Raw genomic sequence first — 26,583 nt, 5'->3', positions numbered from 1 at the left:
TTAAAATGTGGTAATTATTATTTTGTCACTTTCAAGTATATTTTTACATTTCCAGATTGTTTCCTTTTCATTCCTGCTAGTCCCTGCTTTATTAGTACAGGGTCTTCTTAAATCTCACTAAAAACTTGAAACTACAAATTAGAGACTTAAAACATTTGTTTCTTGGAACAAGTCTGTTTCAAAAGAGATCACTTGTTCTGTTTTTAAAAATTAGTTTTCTTCTTTTGAATTGCTGAGTGTTTTGTAATTCCAATTATCTTTCTCTAGCTCATGTATAGAATGGGATGTCTGTTTAGCGTTAGGAGCTGAGATTAATTGTGAATAAAATCATGTGGCTCTTTGTTTAATCTTGCAGGTGCAGACTGAAGAAGGGGTAATAATTTAAACTTACTGTGAGTGTGCCAATTTGGAAATAAAATTATTCTGTTTGGGTTAGGAAGTTGTTGCAGGTAGGTGGAGATAGCCTTGGAAAAGGGAGTTTTAACTTTGCATTGATTGTATTACCCTGTCTGCCTCAGCAGCTGGAAATCAGCTGTTCCCTCACCATGCCCAGCAAAGCAACCTCATGGCCCTCCTCCGAGCCGGTGATGGTCATTAGCCCCGCACCCTTCAATGTACCAAGACCACAGTGTGCTAGCTGAGAGGGTGCTGCTGTGGGATCCCTTCCTCATGGCCTCCAGCAGTGTAAGAATCTGCTTCTCATTAACTGCTCAAAGATCTGCCTTTATCATTAATCTCTGCTGCTCCAAGGTGGGGTTTAGGTGAAGCTCTGACAGAGGGCTTTTCATTTCTTCCCCATCCCCCCAAGTAGCTTTCCTCCCTGTACAGCGATGAACCGCACGCTGTTTGATGCTTCTCTCACTCCTTTCCTGTGGCTAAAATGTCAAAGTATGCAGTTGGCACTCTCCCTTCACACTGAGAGTCTCTATAAAATATGTTTAAAACTCCCTGGGATTGAACAAAACTTTTAAACACATGAAATTTGGACACAAGCCCAGAGGGAATCAGGCCTTCTTGCTCAGAGCTCAAACACTATTAGTTTAGATGAAGAAGAAAACTTCAGGAAACAAAGTTGCAAATCTGCTATTCTGGAAATTTATAGTTTTACCTGCATCAAGCCATGGAGCAGCAAGTATTTTGGCAGGTTTGCTAAAGAGGTTCAGTTTATGGATAATTCCTAGGTCTTAAATAATGACTTCTGGTGCTAGAAAGCAAGCAGTATTGGTTCTAACACAGCTCTAAGCTGGCTTGTGGAATTTCTGAGGCAGTAAGGTTTTCATAAAGAGCAGTGTGGGGTGAGTGGGGCCCATCTCTAATCAGGCAAATAGCTTGGAGCAGGGGTTGGCAAACCCTGCTGTCTGCCACCTGTTTGGTATAGCCCACAAGCTAAGAATGGTCTTTACATTTTAAATGGTTGAAGAAGTTATAAAAATAACATTTTGTGACATGCAAAAATAATATAAAATTAAAATTTATTGTCTATAAAGTTTTATTGCAGGACAGTCACATTTTTCAATTTATGTATTGTATGTGGCTGCTTTCATGCTACAGTGACAGAGCTGAGTATATCTGACAGAGATCCTAAGGCCTGCAAAGCTTAAACTATTTTCCACCAGGCCTTTACAGAGTAAGTTTGCTGATCACAGGCTTAGAGCTTTAAGGGGCTGTGGAAATGTTGGCAGCAAGGAAAACTTCTCCCCAGAAATTTTACCTCCTTAGGATGGTATTTAAAATGAAGAAACTCAGAATTTCATTTTGAGGCCCATATGGTGATGCTAATTGACAAAGCTGGTGAGATCTGATCTCTGCCAACACCTTATCCTTCCTATCTTTACAATGGTAGTTTTTGAGACATGCCTTAGGGTCATTTTAGCACCTGTAGTTCAAGCCAGAAGAAAGATGACAGAGTAGGATGACAGAGTAATAACTTCAGAGATGCATACTTAAGATTCTCTGTAAATTTCAATTATCTATGTTATTTTTATCCATCGTCTAATCTTGTGCCTCAACTATAATGAATAACTGAAAACTAGGTTGTAATTTTTTTTCCTCTTTCAGAGAAAACTTTCAGGGCCTTTAGAGAACAGTATAAAAGGTATTTGGGAAAGCTGGTGTTAGAAAGACTCCGAAAACATCATCCAGTTTATTGTTAACGAATTAGAAAATACTTTTACTAATATTTCCCAAATTTGCATTTTAAAATGGAAAAATATGATATTTAAAATGTGTAAGAATCCAGTACTCAAACTTTAAATAAGTCAAATGTGAGCCTCCACTTCTCAGAATCCCCCTCCCCAGAGATAGTCTCTGTCCTCAGTTTGAAGGATATGTGTGTGCACACCCACATGTACTTTAAAGGTAAAATCCTACTTGAGTTCATACTGATACTTTCTATTTCAATTCAGGATGATAAAGTTTTTACTTAACCTCTCTGACCTTTATCTGTACTTCTTTTCTCTCATGCTGAGCCTCTAGTTCTCAGTAACACCAGGAATGACAGAATATTCTGTCATTGCTCCTTTTTTGCTTTATCTCACAGCATAGAGAAGCATAGCAATCTCAGAATATGTATGTCAGCATATCTCCAACAATGTGCCAACTAAAAATAGTTAAAAATCTTTCTGTGGTTCTTTTTGTCCTTAGTGTAGATTCTGCTGATACTACAGTGTTGTGTTTTTTTTTAAGTTTTGTTTTGTTTTTTGTTCATACCACTAACCTAATGATACACATTTAGGTTCATTTGTTTTATTGTATTTTTTATTTTTTGGAACTTAAAAAAGTATAATTTTCTTATATGGTTATTTAATACATGATTTACATGGTTTCAAGACAAATCTACAGAACATGACTTATTCAAAGACAGTCAAAATTCTATATCTCCTCCATCCTACTTCTTCCCTCTCCTATCGGTAACCATTAAAAAAAAAGAAAAAGCATTGTTTATCCTTGTTTTTTAATATAATATATTATGTTTTTTAATATAAGCAGATACATGTTTATATATGCTTCTTTTTCTTAAATTTTAACACTATACATTTTCACCTTGTTTTTTATGTAACAATGTACATTAGTATTTTATTACATATATATATCTGTACTATGTAAGTATATAATATACATGTAATGTATATAGTAATATGTTTGGGCTCAGTTGTGGCATATTGTTTTGTTATATTTAAATAGATATACAAGTATTTTATATAAATAATCTTTTACTATGTGGTCTATTTTATTAGCAACCTTTTTTTTTATACTTTTTTTTGGTAACTAGCAAGATTCATACTCTTGTTCTGTTTTCCTTTACACTAATATCTGTTAAGAACTCCTACTCTCCCTCTAATTTTCTTTAAGTCCCCTCCTAGAAGCAATATTGAAATTAACTAGTAACTTCTTTTTTTCTTCCCCTCTACTTTCCCTCTTTTTCAGCATCTGATTTGAAGTAACATCCTTTTAATCCCAGTTACTAAACATATATAATCAACAACTTTATTCTACTTACCATGTTCTTTCCCCATTCTCCCCCCCATTTTTGAGAACTGTATTTCATCTACCTTGTCGGAGAATACTGTATCCTTTCTTATAACCATGGTTTAGTCTTAGTTCTATAAGTAAATATGTATTTAATGCCCCTGATGCATCTTATGTCAGTATCTCTCCAGTGTTTTGGTTGTCTGAAGTTCATTTTCTACTTGGTTCCTCAAGAAAGGCTATAGTGGGACCAAAATTCCTTGTCTTTTGCATGAACATGACAGTCTGTGGCCTCCATTTGTGAAAGTCAGTTGGACTTGGTATACACAATCCTTCCATCACATTTTCTTTCCTGCCATATTTTAGATATGTTGTTACTTCACTGTCTCCTGGAATAAACTATGGCTGTCAAACTCTGATGACAATCTAATATTCTTTCCCATATAAGTGACAGCCTTTTTTCTGGAATGATCAAAAGATTTCATTCTTTTTCCTTTGTTCTTATTGTCCTTCATCAAAGGGCGGAAGGGGATGCCCAGTTCCCAGAGGATTATCTGGACATGTTGCCTTCTTATTTCTTTCACTCATAGATGATGTGAAGGGACAGAAAGGTGGCATCAGTCTTCTGAAACATTATGCATTTGTTCCTCTTGTACCTCATGCTTTCTTAGAATGAGGAGTCCTTGGAGTACAATCCAAGACCCTCCCTACACTAACTTCTAGTGAGCTTGCCAACGGAATAAATTTTAAATTGTCAGAAGCTCTGCTGATGACCTTAGAGGCAGAGAAGTGGAAATTCATGGTGAAATGAAATGTAAGGATTATGTGGATTTTCCTTCTCTACATCATGGGTCCCATCCAGACAGCTGGCACTTGCAACATTTTGGTGGACTCAGTGGGAAGCTGAATGGAAGTCCTGCTCAGTGCTCTCTCCAGATGTCCTATAGTAGAGCCATTTCTTTAAAAAATCCTCCTCTACCTTTGAATTCTGGACATATTAGTCACTTTTTTCTTAAAATGTGGTCCAGAATAAGACTTTCTGCAGTATACTTTTGTGTACTTAGTTCATCTCTCCTCCTCATCTTCACCTTCCCCTATTTAGGATACCTGCTGCTGGTATCTGGGCTTTCTTCTAAGCATTCTGGCTAGCTTTGGGAAAAAGAAAATTCTGACATTCAGGGCTCCTGAAGAAGTCATGCGTGTCATGAACTGATTAGTCCAACCTAATAGTTGTTACTCAAATAGCCGACAACATAAGTTCACATATCACTCCTTGTATTCTATCTTTAGAAGAAAACCAGTATAACTGATTCATGCAAAGCAGAAGAATATATATATATATATATATGTATATAGGGGGGAGCATTGTATTGCCTGAGAAAATAAATGGATTAAACTACAGCCTAGTGAATAGTGAAATGGTTATGGCTCATAACTTAGTTTGCTAATTCCCTTAATCTTTCATAAATACAACTATACTTGAGTATTATGGAGACTCTTATAAAGTAGATTATGCAGTGTCTGTAATAAAGTAAAAGTGAAACATAATTTCAATGAAGTCAGCTAAAAAAAAACAAACAAAAAATCCTGGATGTTAAAGGCAGCCACCACCAGTGAGAGGCAGGCTATTCGAAAGTAAAAATACTAAAGAAAGCAAATGGCAAAAGCTAGTAACAATGGTCTCTGCTTTATTTATTTTAAGGCTGGAGTGATTTGGGGAGCCAACCAGTTTTGTCATTATACCAATGAGGCAAGTAGGGCCCAGAGAGTGATCTGCCAGATCACACAATTAGTTAGTAGAAGATTTGGGGTTAGAACTCAGGGTTCTTTGCAACTAGTACTGGACTTTTTCAAAATGACTCTTTTAAATTTTTACTTCTGTTTATATATTTATAGACTCATAAATTGTTAGAGCCATAATGGATCTTAGAGATCATCTAATCCAGCCCACCATTTCCCTACCACACCCTCATTTTATAGGAGAAAGCAAAGCCCAGACACAGATAAGGAATCTGATCGCACAGCTTCTTAGTAAAGAAACATCTTTTTATCGTCTCCAATGAAGGCAGAGTTAGTATAAGAGACTGTATGCATAAAATGGAAGTTATTTTGTTTGGTAACCAGATTAAAGTCTGCTTTTAAATACAATCTATTAATTTAATAAATTAAAATAGTCTGGTAACAACAACCACAGAAAGGAAGGGATGACTTTCAACAGAACTAAATTTTTCTTTTCAAATTATACAAGTAGTTACCACAAAATTCTTTTAACTAGCAAGCTATGTGCCTGCATTTAAAGCATTACTCATTTATTCACAGCTTCTAAGAGGAAACATTTATATTACAAAACAGTCTCAAACAAATCAGCGGGTTTGACAGAGCAGCAGAGTTATTCACAACTGACTTACGGTCATAAGTTGTCCTCCTTTTTTTCTTGCTTGTGTCTTTCTTTCTATCTGTGTCTAAAGGATATTTGTTCCCTGCCTCACAATTTACTAAAGTTTATTTTTAGAGGCTGAATAATCTGTACTTTGCATGAGACCTTTGTTCTAGTCACAGCAGTTAGACTTAAGAAACTAGTTTTTTTTTTTCCACAGTGGTACAGTTTACTTATTTAAGTTGCTAATAATGATATAAAACCAGAAATGTGTATTACTATTGAAAAGAAAAATTAGTAGGATTAAGTCACATAAATAAAAATAAGCTAAAATCTAAAAGCTTTTAAAAAGATTATTTTGTTTTTCCAAAATGTATTGCATAATATATTTCTGTTCTCAAATTAAAATTAATGATTTATAATACAACTCCAATTGTATTATCTAAAGTTTTCATTTATTAAGTACTTTGTGGAAGCAACAAATATTGATATATTGTCTTCCAGTAATTTATAACATTATCTGCATAAATCTTTAGAAAAATATTGTGACAAGGAGTTGTTTACAAAGGCCTACTAGTAAAATATGATGTAAACATGAGCAAACTCATGAGCACGGACAACTTTAAATATTTTGTTTCCTGTAAATTAGATTTGATTTTAATGGATCTGTCATTTTCTCCCTGAATGCAGCTTTTTACCGGGTCTGTATTTAGAAAGAGAGAAAGTTAGAATGTAAATTGAAATAATATTTACTTTTTATTTAATTTTCTCTCTGACATGTATATTGTAGGATGGTTTAAATGAAGCATAGAAAGTTATAGCGACTGGAAGTCTCAATTTCATCTAAAATGATTATGATTATGTAACCAGCTTTAGGAACACATGATTTTGATACTCAATAATAACAGTGATTTAATTTTGTTACCTATAAACATTTATTGAGCACTTATTATATGCCAAGTACAAATATAAACTCTCTATATGTATTTAACTCATTAAATCTTAATAATAACCCTAAGAGCTAGGTCATATTAATATCCCTCATTTTGCAGATGAGAAAACTAAGACAAAGAGTAGTGAAGTAATTTGACCAAAGGCACACAACTGGCAAGTGGCAGGGCTAGGATTCGAGCTTAGCAGGTTCCAGTAACCACTACACTAGGGCAGCGGTTCTCCGAGTGTGGCCTCCAGGTCAGTAGCATCAGCGTTACCTGGAAACACGCTAGAAATAATATTCTTGAGCCATACTTCAGACATACTAAATTAGAAACTCTAGGGTGGGGTCCAAAAATCTGTGTTTTGACCAGCCCTCCAGGTAATTCTGATGAACACTGTCTTAGTCTGTTGGGCTGCTATAACAAAAATGCCATAGACTGTGAGTAGCTTAAACAACAGACATTTATTTCTCACAGTTTTGGAAGCTGGTGAGTCTAAGATCAAGGTGCTGGCAGATTCAGTTTTTGGTGAGGACCTGCCTGTGGTTCACAGATAGCTATCTTCTCACTGTGTCCTCACATGGCTGAAGAACAGAAAGCTAAAGCAAGCTCTCCTTTCTCTTATAAGGGTACTAATCCCATTTATGAGGGCTCCACACTTAAAACCTAACGGTCTACCAAAGGCCTCACATCCTAAAATCATCACATTGGAGCTTAAGTTTTCAACATGAATTTGGGGGACACAAACACTCAGTCTATAATACACTAAAGTTTGAGAACCACTGCCTAGATAAAGAAAGCATTGTTCTTTCCCTCGTTCAAAGGCCAACAGTGTAGTGGTAACGGTGGTCATGCAAACACATGATTGCCATCCATCTAGTAAGTGCATTTAAAGAGGAATATATTGGGTAAAGCAATGGTGCAAAGGAGAATGTGAAGGAAAAGGGAAGGTTTTGCTTTTTGATCATTAAGAAATTTGTACTCTAGTTTCAGAGATAGAGGAAGGGTAATCAGTTCAATACTGATAGAGTATGTTGGTTTTGCTTATCTAGAGTTTCAACAGATAGTTCAGATGACTTCCAATAGTTCTGAACATTTTTGCAGAATCAACATAATCATTGCAGCTACCCTGTATCTTGCCCACCTTCTGGCTATGATTGTGTCTCTTACATGTATATTAGTCTTGGAATTGATGGTTACACATTAGTCAGAAGAGATCTCTCAAAGATACCTAATGATGTATGCTTTTTGCCTAGAAAAATAATTTAGTGTTAGATATTAGAAAGGCCAACCTTCAATAATGGTACCCATTTTACTTATCTATTAAAATCCAAAGTAACTATTGTCTCTTGCTTTGGGATATAACAGAACTGAGCATTACAAGGTACTGTCCTAGCTTGTAATACATAAGTCACTTAACCCATTAGGTGAGTCATCCCTTATTTTTTAGAGCACAGTATTCAGAAATCCTCACAGTAGTCTTCCAGGCTAAATAAATTCTTTGCACTTTTCATTCTGCTGGAAACAGGGATTAGACATAAAGTAAACAACATGAGCTGTCTATTCTTCGTAACATCTTCGAAGAGACGGCCCTGATTTGCACCACTGTTTTCAATCACTTAAAAGGCAATAATTTAATTATGCCATCCTTTATATAAGAACTGCCATTGCTTTCAGTTCCCTTCCAGGCCTGACAAAAATAAATCACTTCAATAAATCCCTTTTTTCTCCCTCTTAGAGACAAGAATAAGTAATGATACCAGTGATCTTCCAAGGACAAAATAAATATAATGTACTTTGTATAGAAAAGCAAAATATTTCACAAGGCAGTGATTCATTGTGTTATTTAAACAATTTTTCTTGTGTATATGTGAAAAATGTTCAAATGATTTTATATAAGGGCATTTTTAGAGAGGCAGATACTACACTCTGCTTTTGAACTCAAACGCTTGGATAGAGCAGTCTATGTGCCTAGGATGGGCAACAGAATACACCTTAGAAATACACCATCCATAATTTCAGCTCATTGATGGTCATTCCTTTATGACTTTACAAAGAGAAAATATTTTCTAGGGTATCTGAAACAAGTTCTTTCCTCATGTGAAAATAACCACCTAATCCTTTTCTAAGTTCATTTTAAATATTAACAGTATGACACATGGCTTAGACTAAAAGGACATCAGCTTGAATGTTATGTAATAGTTGTCATTTTATTAAAGGTTACTCATCTCAATTGACGTTTTTCTTAATGACCCAAGTTACCCAAAAAGACAGTCATGCTCTAATATTACAGTGAATTAAGTCCTTGAGTAAGTGACTCAGCTGTTAAGGCTACAGGGGTCCAACATTACCAGAGTGTGGGCATATAAAACTTAAAATATATGGCAGTTAGCAAATTGATTAGTTAGGGTCCATGTTATGCCAAGTTACCCTTTCTGTTAATTTCTTCATTTACTGGTGCCTCTTAGTAAATGATAAAATATTTTCATGTCAACAAGTCCAACTCAAGGGATTCAACAAGTTCATCGGATCTTTAAAAATAGGTTACACTTTTAAACAGGTGATATGGACTCATTAAAGCTTAATGTTATATTTTATGATAGGTATAATTTTATAATAGAACTGCAAATAACATACTTTTCAAGTTTTCTGCTGACTTTTACATTCAATCACTGAGAAAAATCCTCCTTTTTGGATCACGTTATTCTGAATTAGGATTATTCATATGGGTGAAATAAACTGGAAAAAAATATAGTCTAAAAGAATAGAATTTTTACCTGCTTTAGATATACTTTTATAGGGCACTAATATTTACTGCGTACCTCCTATGTGCCACTTTTGAGCAATTCAAATGCCTTACCTCATTTAATTCTCATAGTTATAGTTCTTATCACTATTATTTGCTTTACTTTTATTTTTCCATAGCACTATCATCATCTAATATGCTACACATTTTTCTACATATTTTTCTTATCATCTTCTCCTTCTCCCCCAGCCCTCTCTCCCATTAGGCAGGGATTTTTACGTTTTGCTTACTGCTGTCTCCATAATTCCTAGAATAGTGCCTTGTTCATAAAAGGTGCTAAATAATTTGGGGGGGGATGAATGAATGACTTCCCAATTTACAGATGAAGAGAGGTTAAGGAAGCAACAAAACTAGAATGTGAAAATGGTTTTAGGTGGTCCATATACTCATCTATCCATGCATCTATTTGATGAGTGACTTTAAAGCCCATGAAATTTCCAGTATACCACATTGCCTCCAATGCATTTACTATATTGATATAAAAATCAGCATGATAATGACAAGTTTTATCGATTCATTATAAGTTCCCCAAGTATCAGCGTTAGACCAGCAGTTCTTCTCTTTTCGTCCATTGGTAGGTTACCATTTCTTATGATAGTTTATGATTTGTAATTAATTTTGAATAAACATGTCCAAAGTTCAAATGGTACAGAGGCATATATGGAGAAAAGTATCCATCACACACCTTCTCCACTAGAACCACCTGGGGAGCTTTACAATTACTGAATCCTGTGTCCCACCCCATAGATTGCGATTTACTTGATCTGTGGGTATGACCTGGTTTTGGAATTTTTAGAAGAGCCTCAGGACAGACTTTGCTTCAGGTAAAGGTAAAGCAACAAGGACCAAATATAACCTCTTGCCTTAAATAACTAAGAAACACACAAAATATATGAAACAATGCTTTTTTAAATGATACTGGACACAAGGCAAAAAAAGACAGTAATCCCTGAAAGATGGGAAACAAATGAGGTGAGCCCTATGATGGACCCAGCTTATAGTCTGAGAGAGTATCTAGGCCATGGCACAGGGAGGGAGAATATAGGCTGAGCCTGGCAGACTCCCTGAGTTGAGCAGTCAGAGCTGAGAGTTCAATGAGAGCAAACAGTGAGAATCCACAGGACAGACCACAGGAGAAGAGAACGCCAAAGTCCTACGGGGGGTCCCTCTTGAGTGTTCAGCTGGGAGCTGACTAGCACATGTGTGAGGAAACTACCAGAGGTTGCGGGGAGGGGAGCACCTGAAAAGACTGGAGGCAACAGTACCTAGTGTCCATACAGGGATAAAAATAATGCCTGTTCTAACTAGATGGACTGGAAAATCTTGCAATTTGCAGGGCATTTGATAGAATACTCAGACGGGTTTTGCTTTAATAGTGAGAAAAAAATTAGTCCTAGACTAAACAGTATTCCAGTCCTACCTAACATATCTTGAAAGCAAGACCCCAAACGATCACTTATTTCCAAGTAGCTTAACTATATCCTAGAACAAAGCTCAAGAATATTTATAACAATACAGAAATATCCAGCAACCACCAAGATAAAATTCACGTCTGACATCCAATTAAAAATTACCAGAAATGCAAAGTAGAAAAATATAACCCATAAATTAACCAATTGAAAATAACCCAGAACTGACACAAATATTACAATTAGCAGACAAAGACATTAAAACAGTTATTATAACTGTATTCCAAACAGCCAAAAATTAAGTAGAGACACGGAAGAGGCCCAAGTGATCCAAATCAAAATTCTATTATGGTTTATCACAGGATATTGAATCTAGTTCCCTGTGCTATACATTAGGACCTTGTTGTCAAAATTCTAAAGATGAAAACTATAATGTATAAAATGAAAGATACACTGGATGGGACTAATGGCAGATTAGATGTTGCAGATGAAATAATTAGAGAACTTTAAGACACAGCAATAGAAACTATCCAAAATAAAACAGAGAGCAAAGAGAAATTTTTTAAAATTTTAAAAAATGAAGAGTATCAGTGAGTTGTGGGGAAACTAATATAGTCTAATAATAATATAATATAGTCTAATATAATATAGTCTAATATATATAACTAATATAGTCTAATATATGTGTAACTGGAGAACTGGAGCCCCTAAAAGGTGGATGGGGAGATGAAGGAAGAATTATATTTGAAGAAATAATGTTCAAAAATTTTCCAAATTTAATGACAACACAGTCCAAAGAGGGCCAACAAACTGAAGCTCAAGAAGCATTAAGAAGTAACACCAAGGCACATCATAATCAAATTGCTCAAAACCAGTGTAGAAAATATTGAAAGCAACCAGGGAATTAAAGACATAGTAGATAAGATAAGGATGACAGCAGATTTCTTGTCAGAAACAAAGTAAATGAGGAGACAGTGGAGCAACATTTCTAAAAGTGCAGAAAGAAAAAAGTCTGCTCACCTAGAAATTTATACCCAGCAAAAATGTTAAAAAAAAAAAAAAAAAAAGCGGCTTCCCTGGTGGCACAGTGGTTGAGAGTCCGCCTGCCGATGCAGGGGACATGGGTTCGTGCCCCGGTCCAGGAAGATCCCACATGCCGCAGAGCAGCTGGGCCTGTAAGCCATGGCCGCTGAGCCTGCGCATCCGGAGCCTGTGCTCCGCAACGGGAGAGGCCACAACAGTGAGAGGCCCACGTATTGCAAAAAAGAAAAAAAAAAAAAGCAAAATGAAGACTTTTTTCAGACACACAAAATTGCACTACAGATATGTTAAAGGAAGTCCTTCAGGTAGAAGGAGAATTATATCAGATGTCAACCTAGATCTACGCAAAGGAATGATGGACAGTGGGAATGGTAACTACAAGAATAAGTAGATCAATTTTTTTCAAATTATTCAAATCTTTTAAAACATAATTCACTGTTTAGACAAAAAAATAACAGTGTAGTGTGGCGTTTCTGTAAAAGTAAAATGTCTGACAGGAATGATACAAAGGTTAGAAGAGAGAAATAAAAGTAATGTTATTGTGAGTCTTAAAGTGGTAACTATCACTTGCCAAGCAGATTGTGACATGTTAAAGATATTTACTGTGAACACTAAATCAACCACTAAAAAACCAAAAGTTATAAATAATAAACAAACCAACAAAGGAGATGAAATGGAATTATAAAATATAACCTAAAAGAAGGCGAAAAGAGGAAGAAGATTTTTTTTGACAAAGATGCAGTGGTAATTCAGTGGAGACGGGGTCATCTCTTCAACGAATAGTGCTGGAATAGTTGGCTATCAATAAGCAAAAAATGAACATCCATCCATACCTCATGCTTATACAAAATTAGCTCAAGGCAAATTATATATCATTATGTGAAACCTAAAACTATAAGAACTTCTAGAAAAAAAAATTAAGAGAAACATTTTTTTTTTTTTTTTTGCGGTTCGCGGGCCTCTCACTGTTGTGGCTTCTCCCGTTGCGGAGCACAGGCTCCGGACGCGCAGGCTCAGTGGCCATGGCTCACGGGCCTAGTCGCTCCGTGGCATGTGGGATCTTCCCAGACTGGGGCATGAACCCGTGTCCCCTGCATCGGCAGGCAGACTCTCAACCACTGCACCACCAGGGAAGCCCAAGAGAAACTTTTATGGTCTTGGTTTAGGCAAAGATTCTGGGATAGTATAGCAAAAGCATCCATAAAATTGCAAACAATAAATTGGACTTTATAAAAATTAAAAACTTCTGCTGTTTAAAAGACACTGTTAAAGATGAAAAGACAAGCCACAGCCTGGGAGAAAATATTTGCAAGTCATACATCCTATAAGGACAAGCATCCCGAATATATATTGAAATCTCAAAACGCAATAATAAGGAAACAACCTAATTTTTAAAATGAACAAAATATTTGAACAGTTTTACCACAGTTGATATATAGAAGCAAATAAGCACATAAAAAGATGAGCAACATCTTAGTCATTACGGAAACGCAAATTAAAACTATGATGACATACTAGTACCTGTGTATTAGAATAGCTACAATTAAAAAGACTGATCACACCAAGTGTTGGTGAGAATGTGGAGGAATGGAACTCTCATACACTGCTGAGTGGGAATACTAAAATAAATGATACAACTGCTTTGGAAAATAGGTTGGCAGTTTCTTAAAAAATTACACATATACTGACCATACGATCCAGCCATTCCACTCCTAGGCATTTACCCAAAAGAACAGAAATCATATGTATATTTAAAAATACATATTAATATATGCAGCAGCGTCATGTGTAACAGTTAAAAACTAGAAACAACACAAATGTCCATCAGCAGATAAACAGGTAGACTATAGTATGTCCATACAATAGAATGCTACTCAGAATAAGAATGAACTATTAATATGTGAATCTCAAAGTAATTGAGCCAGATAAAAAGATACACATAAGGTATGATTTCATTTTTATAAAATTTTAGAAGACACAAACTAATGTGTAGGAACAGAAATCATACTAGTGTTTTCCTTGGAAAAGTATGTTGGGGTGGAGACCAGGGAGCATGATGGGCACGAGGAAACTTTTGGAGGTGTTACATACATTTATTATCTCACTTGTGGTGGTGGTGTCACTGGTCACGTAAGCCCAAATCAGTCAAACTGTACAATTTAAATATATGCCACTTACTGTACATTAATTTTACCTCAATACAGTTGTTGTTTTTTAAGAGCTTTAGGTAACTCAAGTGTATTTGGGACAAATTTGGGAATCATTGCTCCAGTAGGTCCCTAGTTCCACACTACAGAGACAACCTATTCTAGGCAGCTTCCTGTTCTGGAAGTTGGAACATTCTGGAAATACTGTGCATATACAAACATACATATTTCTTGTTTTAAATTCACAAATGGTAGCAAACTTTATACACTGTTCTGTACTTAACTTTTTTCACTTAATATGTCTTGGTGATCATTCCATATCAATAAATATGGAATGGCGTCATTTTTTTAAACACCTACATGTTAATCCACTGGATCTGGATTTTGCCTGATCCCAGTGATTTTGGCTACATGAGGTGGTACTGTATGCTTATTTTAAAACCTTTTAGGAGTAAAGATATAACTTGAATAGTTGTTAGAATTAATTTTTCTTTTAGGCATACCTTTAAGTCTTCATTTGCATGCTATATGACACAATGCTTTAATCTGTGTGAGTATACAAGCTTTCTAGAACACCAAATTCACTATTAGTATTTTTTCACAGGTAAAGTCTGTATATCTCTGTGAAATGTTGACAAGTACTACATTTTGAAAAGTTATTATGACATTTTATTTGCTTTCCTTATCCTCTCAAGATGAAATTTGGTGTTCGGTTTGTCCTTTATTCAACACACTTTTTAAAAATCCTTTTTTTGTCCTTTGGTGGTTAATTTGGTGTTGGTCTTTAGGCCCCAGCTATTCTTGGAGATGTATACTGTATAAGCTAACCTATTACCAACTTCCATTTTTGGCAAAGAAATCATTTGGCTAAACTCTAGCTGGAGGCTTCCCAGGTGGCGCAGTGGCTAAGAATCCACCTGCCAATGCAGGGGACACGGGTTCAAGCCCTGGTCTGGGAAGATCCCATGCCGTGGAGAAACTAAGCCTGTGCGCCACAACTACTGAGCCTGCGCTCTAGAGCCGGCGAGCCACAACTACTGAGCCCATGTACCACAACTACTGAAGGCTGCATGCAACAACTACTGAAGCCTGTGTGCCTACAGCCTGTGCTCCGCAACAAGAGAAGCCGCCACAATGAGAAGCCCATGTACCACAACAAAGAGTAGCCCCTGTTCACCGCAACCAGAGAAAGCCTGTGCACAGCAACGAAGACCCAATGCAGCCAAAAAAATTAATTAATTAATTATTTTAAAAAACCTCTTATCCGGTGTTTTTCTCTCTTAATGGCAGCAGGTTGAACTGGCAAATACCAAAATAATTTTTGTTTTTAAAGTTAACAACACTCTTTAGTTTTTAGACTATATTGCAAGAGAAAGACCATCTACAAAGACAATGCACCCATTTATTTGGGGGCTTAAATTCCCTAGTGGCCCTTTATGTGTCCTTCATAGGTTTTCCATAATTTTCAGTCTTAAAGCAACAAGAATCTCAAAGTGGCCATTATCCATACTACCCATATTGTCATATACTCTATGCACTTACTAGGTTTATTAGTGAACATTGAGTCTTTTTTATGACTAATGATATTCTGAACTTTGGGCCAGTATTTTATCAGATGTTCAATCAGTGCAGTTTGTATCAGGTGAGTATTTGTTTTGTATTCATTAGCTGATGAAGTCACAGGATTGCAGCTGTTTGTAGTAAATTCACCAGTCATTTTTTCACATCATTAAATTCCATATTCCTATGGTCAGGTTTTATAGCTCCTTGTTCACCTTTGACCCTAATTTTGTAGAGTTTCAGGGAATTGTCCTTATCCTGTCCAGTTAGGTTTCTTGTATTTATATGCCTGAGGTCATGTTTCTGAGGCATCTACAATGAAATAAACGTACATGTTTTGAATGTCTTTCCCTGAAGTGGTGGTATTTTTTTAAAATATTTTTTTAATTAATTAATTTATTTATTGGGCTGTGTCGGGTCTTAATTGCAATGTGCGGGCTCTTCGTTGTAGTGCTCGGGCTTCTCTCTAGTTTTCTAGAACACTAGAAACGTGTGGCCTGTGGGTTTTCTCTTCTCTAGTTGTGGCGCATGGGCTCTGTAGTTTGTGGCACGCGGGCTCTCTAGTTGAGACGCGTGAGTGAGCTCAGTAGTTGTGGCATGTGGGCTTAGTTGCCCTGCGGAATGTGGGATCTTAGTTCCCCGACCAGGGATAGAAACTGCGGCCCCTGCACTGGAAGGCGGATTCTTTACTGAAGTGGTGGTCTTTTGGCTGATAAAATGGTTTTACTGACTGGTAAATCATCTTTAAGACTCCTCTCCTTCTCTGAGTACTTAGCTTTTTAGTTTACTCAGGATGTGTCACTCTCTAATCTAGGGAAAGTGTGGAGAGCCTGATTCAAAAGCATTCCTATGCCCGCTCACCCATCCGTACCTATGGAGGAGAAGAGGATGTGCTGGGGGATGAGGTTCAGACAACACAAAATCGAGGTAAGACCGCTTCTGGGCTATGCAATTGCTGGACAGGGAGGTGATGAGACTTCCAGCCCTCAGGGAAGAGACTGCCCCAGAGTATTTCAGAAGCCTCTTCAGGAAGGGACAGCCTGAGGCTGATCATTATTTTGTCTTTCCATCTTAAGTGATTATGCTGCCTAAAGCCTTCCTGTAGTTTGTTTTCCAGTAAAAGGACATTGAGCCTCTGAGTCAGGGCCCAGGATTTATGTCTGTGATCTACTACCAAAAAGCTATTTGGACTTTGGGGGTGGCCCCTTAGTCTTTCTCAACCTCAGTTTTACAATCTGAAAATCAGGGAATATATCTGTTTTACTTATATCAGGAATATCTTATTAGGATCAATGACTAGAATGGAAAACACTTTTAAAAAGAAGATTCTCCTAGTGAACACATTGTGTAGAGACGGTGGCCCAGGTGGTGAGAGTAGGGGAATACTATAAAGTTCCTTTGCTGCAGATGTTCATAGAGGAGCCCTCTGCATCTGGGAGGCCAGAGAAAAGAAACCAGAGCGGGTTGCCCAGGCACAAGGATGTTTACATGGGGAGAGTCCTCTGTCATATTTTTATGTCCATGATATGGAATAGCATAAACAGTCAGAACATATGATACCTCATAGCTAAGTCCAGATGAGCTACTAGTAATTATACAACTGGAAAATTCAGTGTCAAATTTTGTTTAAACTTCTGGATACTGTGATATAAGAAAAACTTGCAACTTGTCAAATATCTAATAAAATATTATGGACGCTAAGCTGTCATTCCTGATAGTTTGTAATGATGTATATTACCATTATTACTTAGTATATTATTATATACTAAATATATGATACAGTATATATATTTTATTTTGTATTGTGACAATTTGTTCTTTTCTATTGATGTGGCTTCTCATCTTGCTCAGTACTATGCTATTTTCATAAATGCATTATTTTGTTTTTATAACATGATAACATATTTTTATATCTGGTAGGGGAAATCTATCCTTGTTATAATTTAAAAAAATTTAAAATTCTGTCATTATTTGTCCTGATAATTTTGAGAATCGAGTTGAAGCAGGAAAAAACATTGGCATTTCATTGGCTTTACACTCAACCAGTAAATTAATTTGGGAATAAATGACTTTTAAAAAAATTTTATTTTTCATCCAAAAATATGGCATGTGTCTCCAATTATTAAAATCTTTCCTTACATCTCTACTTCAATAGAGTCGTGTGAAAAATTTCAAATAAGTATCATGCATTTCTTTTTAGAGTAATTTCTAAGTATTTATGCTTTATTTTTGACAGTGCTTATTGTTTCCACATAACTCAGCTATGCTGAGTAGAGCTGGCATATTAAAATGTGTTTGGATTTTGTGTATCTGTCTTAAATGTAATCAACATAGTAAATGTTCTCATTATTTCCAAAAGAAAAGAGTTACAGAAGCTAAAGAAAAAAAAAAGAAAAACAGTCTTGTGGGTTTTCATAGTGGCTTTGGAAACCAGGTAGCTTTGTTGAGGCTTGTCTGTCCAGCCTTACTTATAGGGATGCTACAGAGGTTAGGATGGATATCAGCTATTTGGAAGTCCTTTAAAGGGAATCAGGTCATTACCTTCAGGCAGGTTGCTAGTGTTTTGGCCACTCTCAGGGAGTATGCAGGCCATCTATTAAGTCAGTAAATTCTCTTTTCCATATATGGTATAAATGATATATTCTTGTGTGGAAAGCTAGATATGCCTCATGATTTACCTGTCTCTCTTTTAAATTATAGATCTATTACATAATTTTAAAAATAAAATTGACCCTTACAGATAATGTAATTCTTTTTTTTTTTAACATCTTTATTGGAGTATAATTGCTTTACAATGTTGTGTTAGTTTCTGCTGTATAACAAAGTGAATCAGCTTTACATATACATATATCCCCATATCTCCTCCCTCTTGTGTCTCCCTCCCACCCTCCCTATCCCACCTCTCTAGGTGGTCACAAAGCACGAGCTGATCTCCCTGTGCTATGCGCTACTTCCTACTAGCTGTCTGTTTTACATTTGGTAGTGTATATATGTCCATGCCACTCTCTCACTTCGTCCCAGCTTACCCTTCCCCCTCCCCGTGTCCTCAAGTCCATTCTCTACGTCTGCGTCTTTATTCCTGTCCTGCCCCTAGGTTCTCCAGAACCTTTTTTTTTTTTTTTAAGATTCCATATATATGTGTTAGCATATGGTATTTGTTCAGATAATGTAATTCTTGATTTGCACACTGGAGTAGAGTTTCCAGTCTAATGAGACTTTTTTTTTCCTTTCAGGATCAGCCTTTACAACATCTGATAATTTGTCTCTCAGTTCCTGGGTATCATCTTCATCCAGTTTTCCTGGATTTCAGCACCCACAGTCCCTGACTGCTCTTGGCACCAGCACAGCATCCATAGCAACACCCATTCCTCACCCTATACAGGGCTCTCTGCCACCATATAGCCGACTTGGGATGCCTCTAACCCCATCGGCCATTGCCAGCTCCATGCAAGGGAGTGGCCCGACATTCCCCTCATTCCACATGCCCCGGTATCATCACTACTTTCAGCAGGGGCCCTATGCTGCTATCCAAGGACTGCGCCATTCCTCTGCTGTGATGACGCCATTTGTATGACTCTTCTAAAAATAGGAGAATCCAGATCCAGAATGTGCAAATGGGTATGGAAATATAAGACAGGGTTGGGTGGGTGGGATGTGGGGTGTTGGAGCCGGGGCTCTCCAGGAGACATGGGACCTATTAGAGAGGAGAGCTGGACTCACAATAACACCAACCACTGAGGGAAAGCACCATGGACCAGGATTCATCTGTAGTGGGGGACATCTTTTGGCTTTGAGAGAGAATCAGTGTAAAGTTCTTAGCCAGCCTAAGTCCTGCAACTATTGGATATCAATGTACCAAGAAAGTTTAATAATACAAGGCAGATGAATCTTAAGATGCATTATTCCTAGTGGTTAAAAATGCTGTGTCAATGCAGTAATGTATAAAGTCAACATGTATAGGTTTTCTTTCTACTTTCCACAGGTTAAAAGAATCTTCAAAGAGGCAATACTATATAACATACCACAATGCATAATGACTAGCTGAAGTCCATTTCTCCCTATAGAAATGAGAGCCAATAGAGAAGTATTTGTAGTGCTGTAGCTTAAGCATGTTTAGTTTTCCTTTGTGTTAGTTTGCTGGGGAAGGAGCTGAGATAATGCTAATGCATCCTAATTTGTGGATGAATAGGTGGTAATGACTTCACAAAGTTCTTTCTGTAATATTGAAGGGCCAGTACCTGACAAGTTCTTTTTCACAGTCCTTTCTTTCTAATTCTCTTTCTTGCAATTACTTGCCATTTATGTAGGAAAAATCTTCCATATACGAATAAAACTGAGGTTTTATTTTTCTGGGCTGCATTCTAAATACACTGCTGATTTATTCACTGAGGGACACTTTAAAGTCTCTACACCTTGACGCATGAGACTTTCTTTCACTACAATAAAAAGATGGTTGCCCTATTCTAAAAGGAATTTTTCTGCCGTGGGTACCAAAGCTCCCTTCATTTTTACTTCAGCTTTGGGAGACTTTATGGATGTTAAAATGCACCAGGCCAAATTCTCATTTTCAGTAAATCTTCTTTGTTGTTTGATTAGCTGCTGCCACTGACTGACAAAGATTTATGAATGACCATTCTAAATGCCCATATAGCCACCACTTAACCTTTGGTCACGAATAGGTATGTGTCCATCTATCTGATTGGCCCTTTTTTCTCACTGTATTACATTCAGTAATTCTACCATTTTTCTAGGTGCATGAAATTGCATGTTAACTCAATGACACCCTGACTGAAACATTGGAAGTGCTTATAAGTAAATCTAAAGGATTTATCCACTTTATTTTCAACTCTTGCTATCTTCTTAAGCCTTCTTTTAATATTTATAATAGTAATTAACTATATTGTAGTTATATATAATTTCTGTATTATTTTTGAGCCATATATATCTAAGCATTTACAATCAGGGTAGTACATTTGGCATTTTGCAACAGTTCATTTCCCTAATAACAGAGGTTTAATGAAATTTGTAGTCCTTCAATTTTAGATATAATGCATTCTAGCTATAGAATTTAACCTGTCTTCTTCACAAAGCTCCCCAATATTCTTAATTTTTAATGTAATATTCATTCTACTTCATTCTGACTACAAAAGTATTGAATCTGTTCAAGGAGATGGGAAATCTTGCTGCTGAGAGTAGAGGTATATTTGGAAGTCAAATGTAATATACTTATCACATCAAACTCAAGTGGGATTTTATTTGGTTGTTTTAATGCTTTTCCATATCAAATGACTTTCTTGGGCATTTCCAGCCTGTGAAACAAGGTATAATTGGCACAGCCTGTCTAAGTGATGCTATTGTTGGACCTTGCAATTGACTTTCTCCACTGTATTCCAAGGTTTGGTTATGAAGAAGCACCAGCTGCGTTAACCAAACATCTCAAAGTCCTATGGCAGACACGGTAGGCTTATTTCTAACTTCTTCCATGTTATGCTATAGTATCCACAGGTAGTTTGTTTTCAGACACAGCACAGATGTGCGTTTCTTTAAAAAAGTAGTTATGCATAATGTTTAAAGTACATATCCACAGAGCTTAGGATGGGGATTTAATGTTTAATAGTTGGCCTGTTGTCAGTGCTTTTAATACAGAGTACTGCTACTAAAGCAAGAATAACAAAAGTAAATACTATTTTACATGATACTACTTAATACCCTAATAAATGACTGGTCTACTAAAACAAATCCATATCTGAATTTTCTTTTCAACAAGCATGAAGGGATCATTTTAATACTGTTTTGACATTTTTCCCAATTGGTGTGTCTCAAAAGTAGGTTTATATATTTTTGTTAAATATGGTTTTATGCTAGTACGTCCTGAATTCATAACTTTATTTTGTAATTAATCAACATAAGACTAAAAATAAATAGCACGCTTAGAGAAGAGCAAAGACTAAGACACCAAAGCATGCTCTTGGAAAATCACACCTGAAATTCTTGGATACACTTTTTAAGTATCTGGTATTATTTGAACAAGAAAGAAGCAGCACAGGTGAAATGGAGCTTAACCTGGTCAGTCACTCTAGTCATGGAAACCAGGGGTAGATATATGACCCCACCAGGGTTCTTCTGAGCTCTTCTGCTTGTTGATTATTACTTAACCCCTTGGGTATTTAACATTTAAAACTCTAAAGTCTATTTTACCAAAAACAATTGCAAGAACTAGATAACTAGGGACAAAGCCAACTGAATAATAAAGAGCATGAGTTATGGTATATTTGGAATAAATTCAGGGTCCCCCCCCCAGGTATATTACAGTATTAAAAAGCCTGGCTAACGTATGGTGCTGCTAAAAAGCGGCCCTGCCAGAATGGCTTTATCTAACCCAAAAGAATTAATTCATAACTTAGTAGATTCTACATATGTGATATGTTTTGAAAATGTTTATCAATAATTCTGAGTAAGCTCATTTATTTCTTTTACTTAGTAAGTCTTCCCCCCTCCTCTGTCCACCCTTGGCGGTATAAAGATAAACATATCCAGTTTGTATCCAACATATTACAAATTATTAGGTAACAAGGTCTATATTAATGAATTTATATTACATTGCTGGTCCTTCTGAGTTTATAACAATGGTATGTTGTCTTAAAGGTCTACCACCATTTCTAGTAGGTGGGCACAGAGTAGGAGATATTAAGACACTTCCTGATTATGATGCATCATCTACTAAACACCCTGTGTAAAAGTCACACTGACTTCGTGGCATATTCCAAAACCTCCTCTCTCCACCCTTATCCACATCTCTGTAATTGCACTTCTCCAGCCACAATGCTCCACCCTGGGGGGATAAAAAGGAAACCCTCTAAAAGCCCAAGAATAAGTATTCTTAGAAGCAAAGCATCTTCATCCCATACTGCCTATGAATTTTTCATAGAGATATTAGGATATTTATCCCAATTCTGAATTTCACATTAGCTTTTCAGGCTGTCCTGCTTATATTTAAGCTGAATTATACTAAGAAAACTGAGCTTCAAATAAGGTAAATGGAGTGACTTTACCACCTCATTAAAAACACAGTCAAACTCAAGCCATGACTCAGTAACTAAAGTTCAAAAAGTCAGTTATGTAATGTACAGGATCAAATATGGCAAGAAGAACAATATTTTTACTCAATCTTCCATTGACCAAGTAAGGAAAACTGTTTTCATTATTAAATGTGTATGGAATTGATAATTACTACAAACAAAACAATATTATACTATAAATTTAGACTGGACAGAAATGAAGCACTGGACAGAAAAAATTTTCAGCTGGCTCCTTTAGAGAGCTAGGCTTGGGTGGAGGATGGATTTTATAAATTTTTATATTATTTCAGAATGTAAGGATTTTATGTAAACAAGCAAAGGGAAGGTTAAAAACTCTTAAAATTTTAGGAAATCGTAACATTCTTTCTTCACTACTATTCCATGCCAGTTATAAAATATTCCAATACTTAGCTTTCTTCAGCATGCTTAAATATGCAAAGGTTCATTTACAAATATTTGATAGACAAATAATCCATAAGTATTCTCTGGCCCTTATTTCTCTGTCTCTCCCTTAGATAATTCCAACCTCCTCCCCTGATAATAAGAAAATAAAAACATTTTGGTGAAATAGTACATCTGGACAAAAAATACAGCTTGTTGTATTTTACTTCTGGTACATTAAAATACTTTATTTAGTTGTTGTTTTTCTTAGTTTCAGAAACCTAAAAGAAGGTCTTCTATTTCCTAAAGGATAAAATTGGATCTAGCCTCTTTAGTAGACTCTATCACAGTTCTATTGTTTGCTGTGTTCATTTGCTTAACGAACTGCGTGAGAACAGTCACTGTAATGAAGTGTGTGTGCTGGGGGTGGTGGGAAGGGCATGGGAAATGTTTTATGAAAAAGAAGTTATAAGCCTAATACTATAAAGTAACATCTAATGAAGTTCTTTTTAAGTGCAATATATTTATTTCTGCTAGAAATGTATTATCAACATTATGTAATATTTGAAGCATTACATGTTATTTGTAAACAGCTTAAAATTATATATTACCCAAAATTGTACAAAAGTACAAATGTGTGGATGTTAATTTCTTTCATTAAATATGATGTGTTTCGATGTACATGCACACATTTACACCTTTCATTATCTCACACACTTTGTGACTTTTGGTACCCATTTCCTCACCTGAAAAAAAAAAAAGAGGAGGATTACGTAAGATCAGGGGATCATAACTGGCCACTCCCAGGCCAGACACAACACACAGCAGTTGTGGTTTTGTCACAGGGCTGTGGTTTTGTCTTTAGTCGTACTTGAAAGTCTTTAGAGAGGACATTGCTCTCAAGTTGCCACCAGTTCCCATATTCCTACACTCCCTTTCACTCATTCACTCTACCTGATGAACCTTTAGAAGCGCCAGTCTTCGCACTTTTCTGTTCTGAATGATACCGAAGACTCCATAAAGCTTAAAGAACTCCTACCTCTCATTCCAGTCATGACCTCTTGGATGTGCTGTAATATTACACAAAGCAGGCTGACACAAAATAAGATTAGCCAAATTCAAAGTCTTAATCCTTCTTCCATGTAACAGTCCTTCAAAATGCTTGACGTTATCAAACCTTCTGCTTTCAGAAGTCTGCTCTATTACCCTTAATATTTTGTGCATGCCAAACACCAACCTTTAAAAATCTTCTATTTGGAATAATTCCAAGCTTATAGAAAAGTTGCAAGAACTGTACAAAGAAACTCTGTATACTCTCTACCCAGATTCACCAATTGTTAACTTTTTGCCCCATTTATCATTTGCTTTCATACTGAATAGTCAACGCATACACACACACACACACACACACACACACACAAATTGTTTTTCTGAACATTTGATAGTAAGCTTCACACGTCATGCCCTATTATCCCTATAGTAAGCTTCACATATCATGCCGCATTATCCCTAAGTAATTCAAAGTCTATTTCCTAAAATCAAGAAGATTCCAGTAAGTATCTATAGTAGAATTAGCAAGTTCAGGAAAGTTAACAATGGTACGGTACTGTGATCTACCATCTGTACTCCAATTTTGTGAAATGAAGCCAATGATGTCCTTTGTAGCATACATTTTCCTTCAGTAAGAAGTATCAGATCCAGTTCAGAATCACTTACTGCATTTAGCTGTCAAGTTTCTTTAGTCTCCTTTAATCTGGTACTTATTATTCCTCAGCCTTTGTCTTTCATGGCAAAAGAATTCCTATTTTTCAATGGCTTATAATTTATTACTATCCTTAGTTATCTTGATACTCAAATCATCCCAGATTTGGTCACTGGGAGCCCCTTAAATTGGCTCCTGTGTCCTCTTGACATGCCCTAATTTACTTTTTTTTCTTTAAGTTCTTCTTCAATTTCTGACATAACACACTGTTCCAGGCTCATCTTGTACCTTTCCTGCCTCAGCCCTGTAATCAACAGTTTCTACCAGGAGCCCAGATTCCTTTTAGTTGGGAAACTGTATTAGTAACCAATATCTGGGTGCCAGATGTGCTCATTGTCATATGTTTCTAGGCCTTTTCAGCTGACAGTGTTAGGAATGTGTATATATATATATATATATATATATATACACATATATATGTAAGCACACATGTTCAAATATACGTGTGTGTGTGTGTATAAAATGTATTAGAAATCATGAGTTTATGCTGGTATCTCCAATTCCAATGTTCTCCCATAGGATCTTTTATTCCATGCTTCGCCCCATTCCATATCTGTATTTGCCTTCTTCCACAATGAGAACCCTGGCTCCCAACAACATCAACATATTTATTTACTCAATTCTACTATATACCCCAAATAATTTCATATTGCTTCTTTCATACAACTACAATAAACCTTCTAAAAAGAGTTCAGGATTTGTTTGCAGCTGTTTACCCTGCTACTCAACTAAGTGTATATAGTCAAATGACATGTTCAGCAGTTACTTAGTTTCCTTCTCCTATATGGTTATGTTATTCACTAGCAATACAACTGGGTTCATTTGTTCAGTTTGCTTATAGTTTTAAGGTTTTTTCCTCTCCTTCTTACTGATTTTTAAAAAATATACATATAATATTAACATACTTCCAACAACAAAAAAAACTCATAAAACTAATAAGCAATTATAACAAGGTCATAGGATACAAGGTTAATAAAAATAAGTCAAATGCTTTCTAATATATCAGCAGTGAACAACTGGAATTTGAAATTAAACACCATTTATATCAGCACCAAAAAAAAAAGAAGAAATACTTAGGTATCAATAAAATATGTACACGATCTATATGAAGAACACTACAAAACTCTGATGAAAGAAGTCAAAGATTTAAATAAATGGAGAGATATTCCATATTTGCAGATAGGTAGACTCAATAGTGACAACCAATTTGATTTATAGATTCACCACAATCCCAAACAAAATGCCACCAAGTTTTGTGGCTATCAACAAACTGATCCCAAAGTTTACATGCAAAAGACCCAGAACAGCCAAGAAAATACTGAAGAAGAACAAAGTTGGAGGATTGACAGTACTTGACTTCAAAACTTACTATAAAACTATATTAATAAAGACAGTATGGTATTGGTACAAGAACGGACAAGGAGATCCACAAAACACAACAGAGAGCCCAGATAATAAACCCATATGAATACAGTTGACTGATCTCTGACAAAGGAGCAAAGGCAATTCAGTGGAGAAACTATAACCTTTTTAAAAAAAATTATGCCACAACAACTGAATATCCACATGTAAAATACTGGATCTAGATACAGACCCTGCACCTTTCACAAAAATTAAC

At 36.1% G+C, this 26,583-nt stretch overlaps 1 protein-coding gene across 1 annotated transcript in view; it reads left to right on the top strand.

Annotated features, from left to right (window-relative positions):
* Positions 1-19,514, top strand: part of TBX20 (T-box 20) — a 51,221-nt gene extending 31,707 nt beyond the window's left edge. Inside the window, exons 7-8 of the mRNA XM_029234104.1 lie at positions 16,558-16,670; positions 18,977-19,514. Coding sequence (XP_029089937.1) covers positions 16,558-16,670; positions 18,977-19,317 — 454 coding nt within the window. The 3' untranslated portion in view covers positions 19,318-19,514. The remainder of the gene's footprint in view (positions 1-16,557; positions 16,671-18,976) is intronic.
* Positions 19,515-26,583: the final 7,069 nt, after the last annotated feature.

Source organism: Monodon monoceros, unplaced genomic scaffold (genome assembly GCF_005190385.1).
Source record: "Monodon monoceros isolate NGI ecotype Baffin Bay Population unplaced genomic scaffold, NGI_Narwhal_1 Super_Scaffold_2, whole genome shotgun sequence".
Taxonomy (NCBI): Eukaryota; Metazoa; Chordata; class Mammalia; order Artiodactyla; family Monodontidae; genus Monodon; species Monodon monoceros.
The sequence above is the reverse complement of the archived record's forward strand: the minus strand, read 5'-3'. Positions and strand labels throughout refer to the sequence as shown.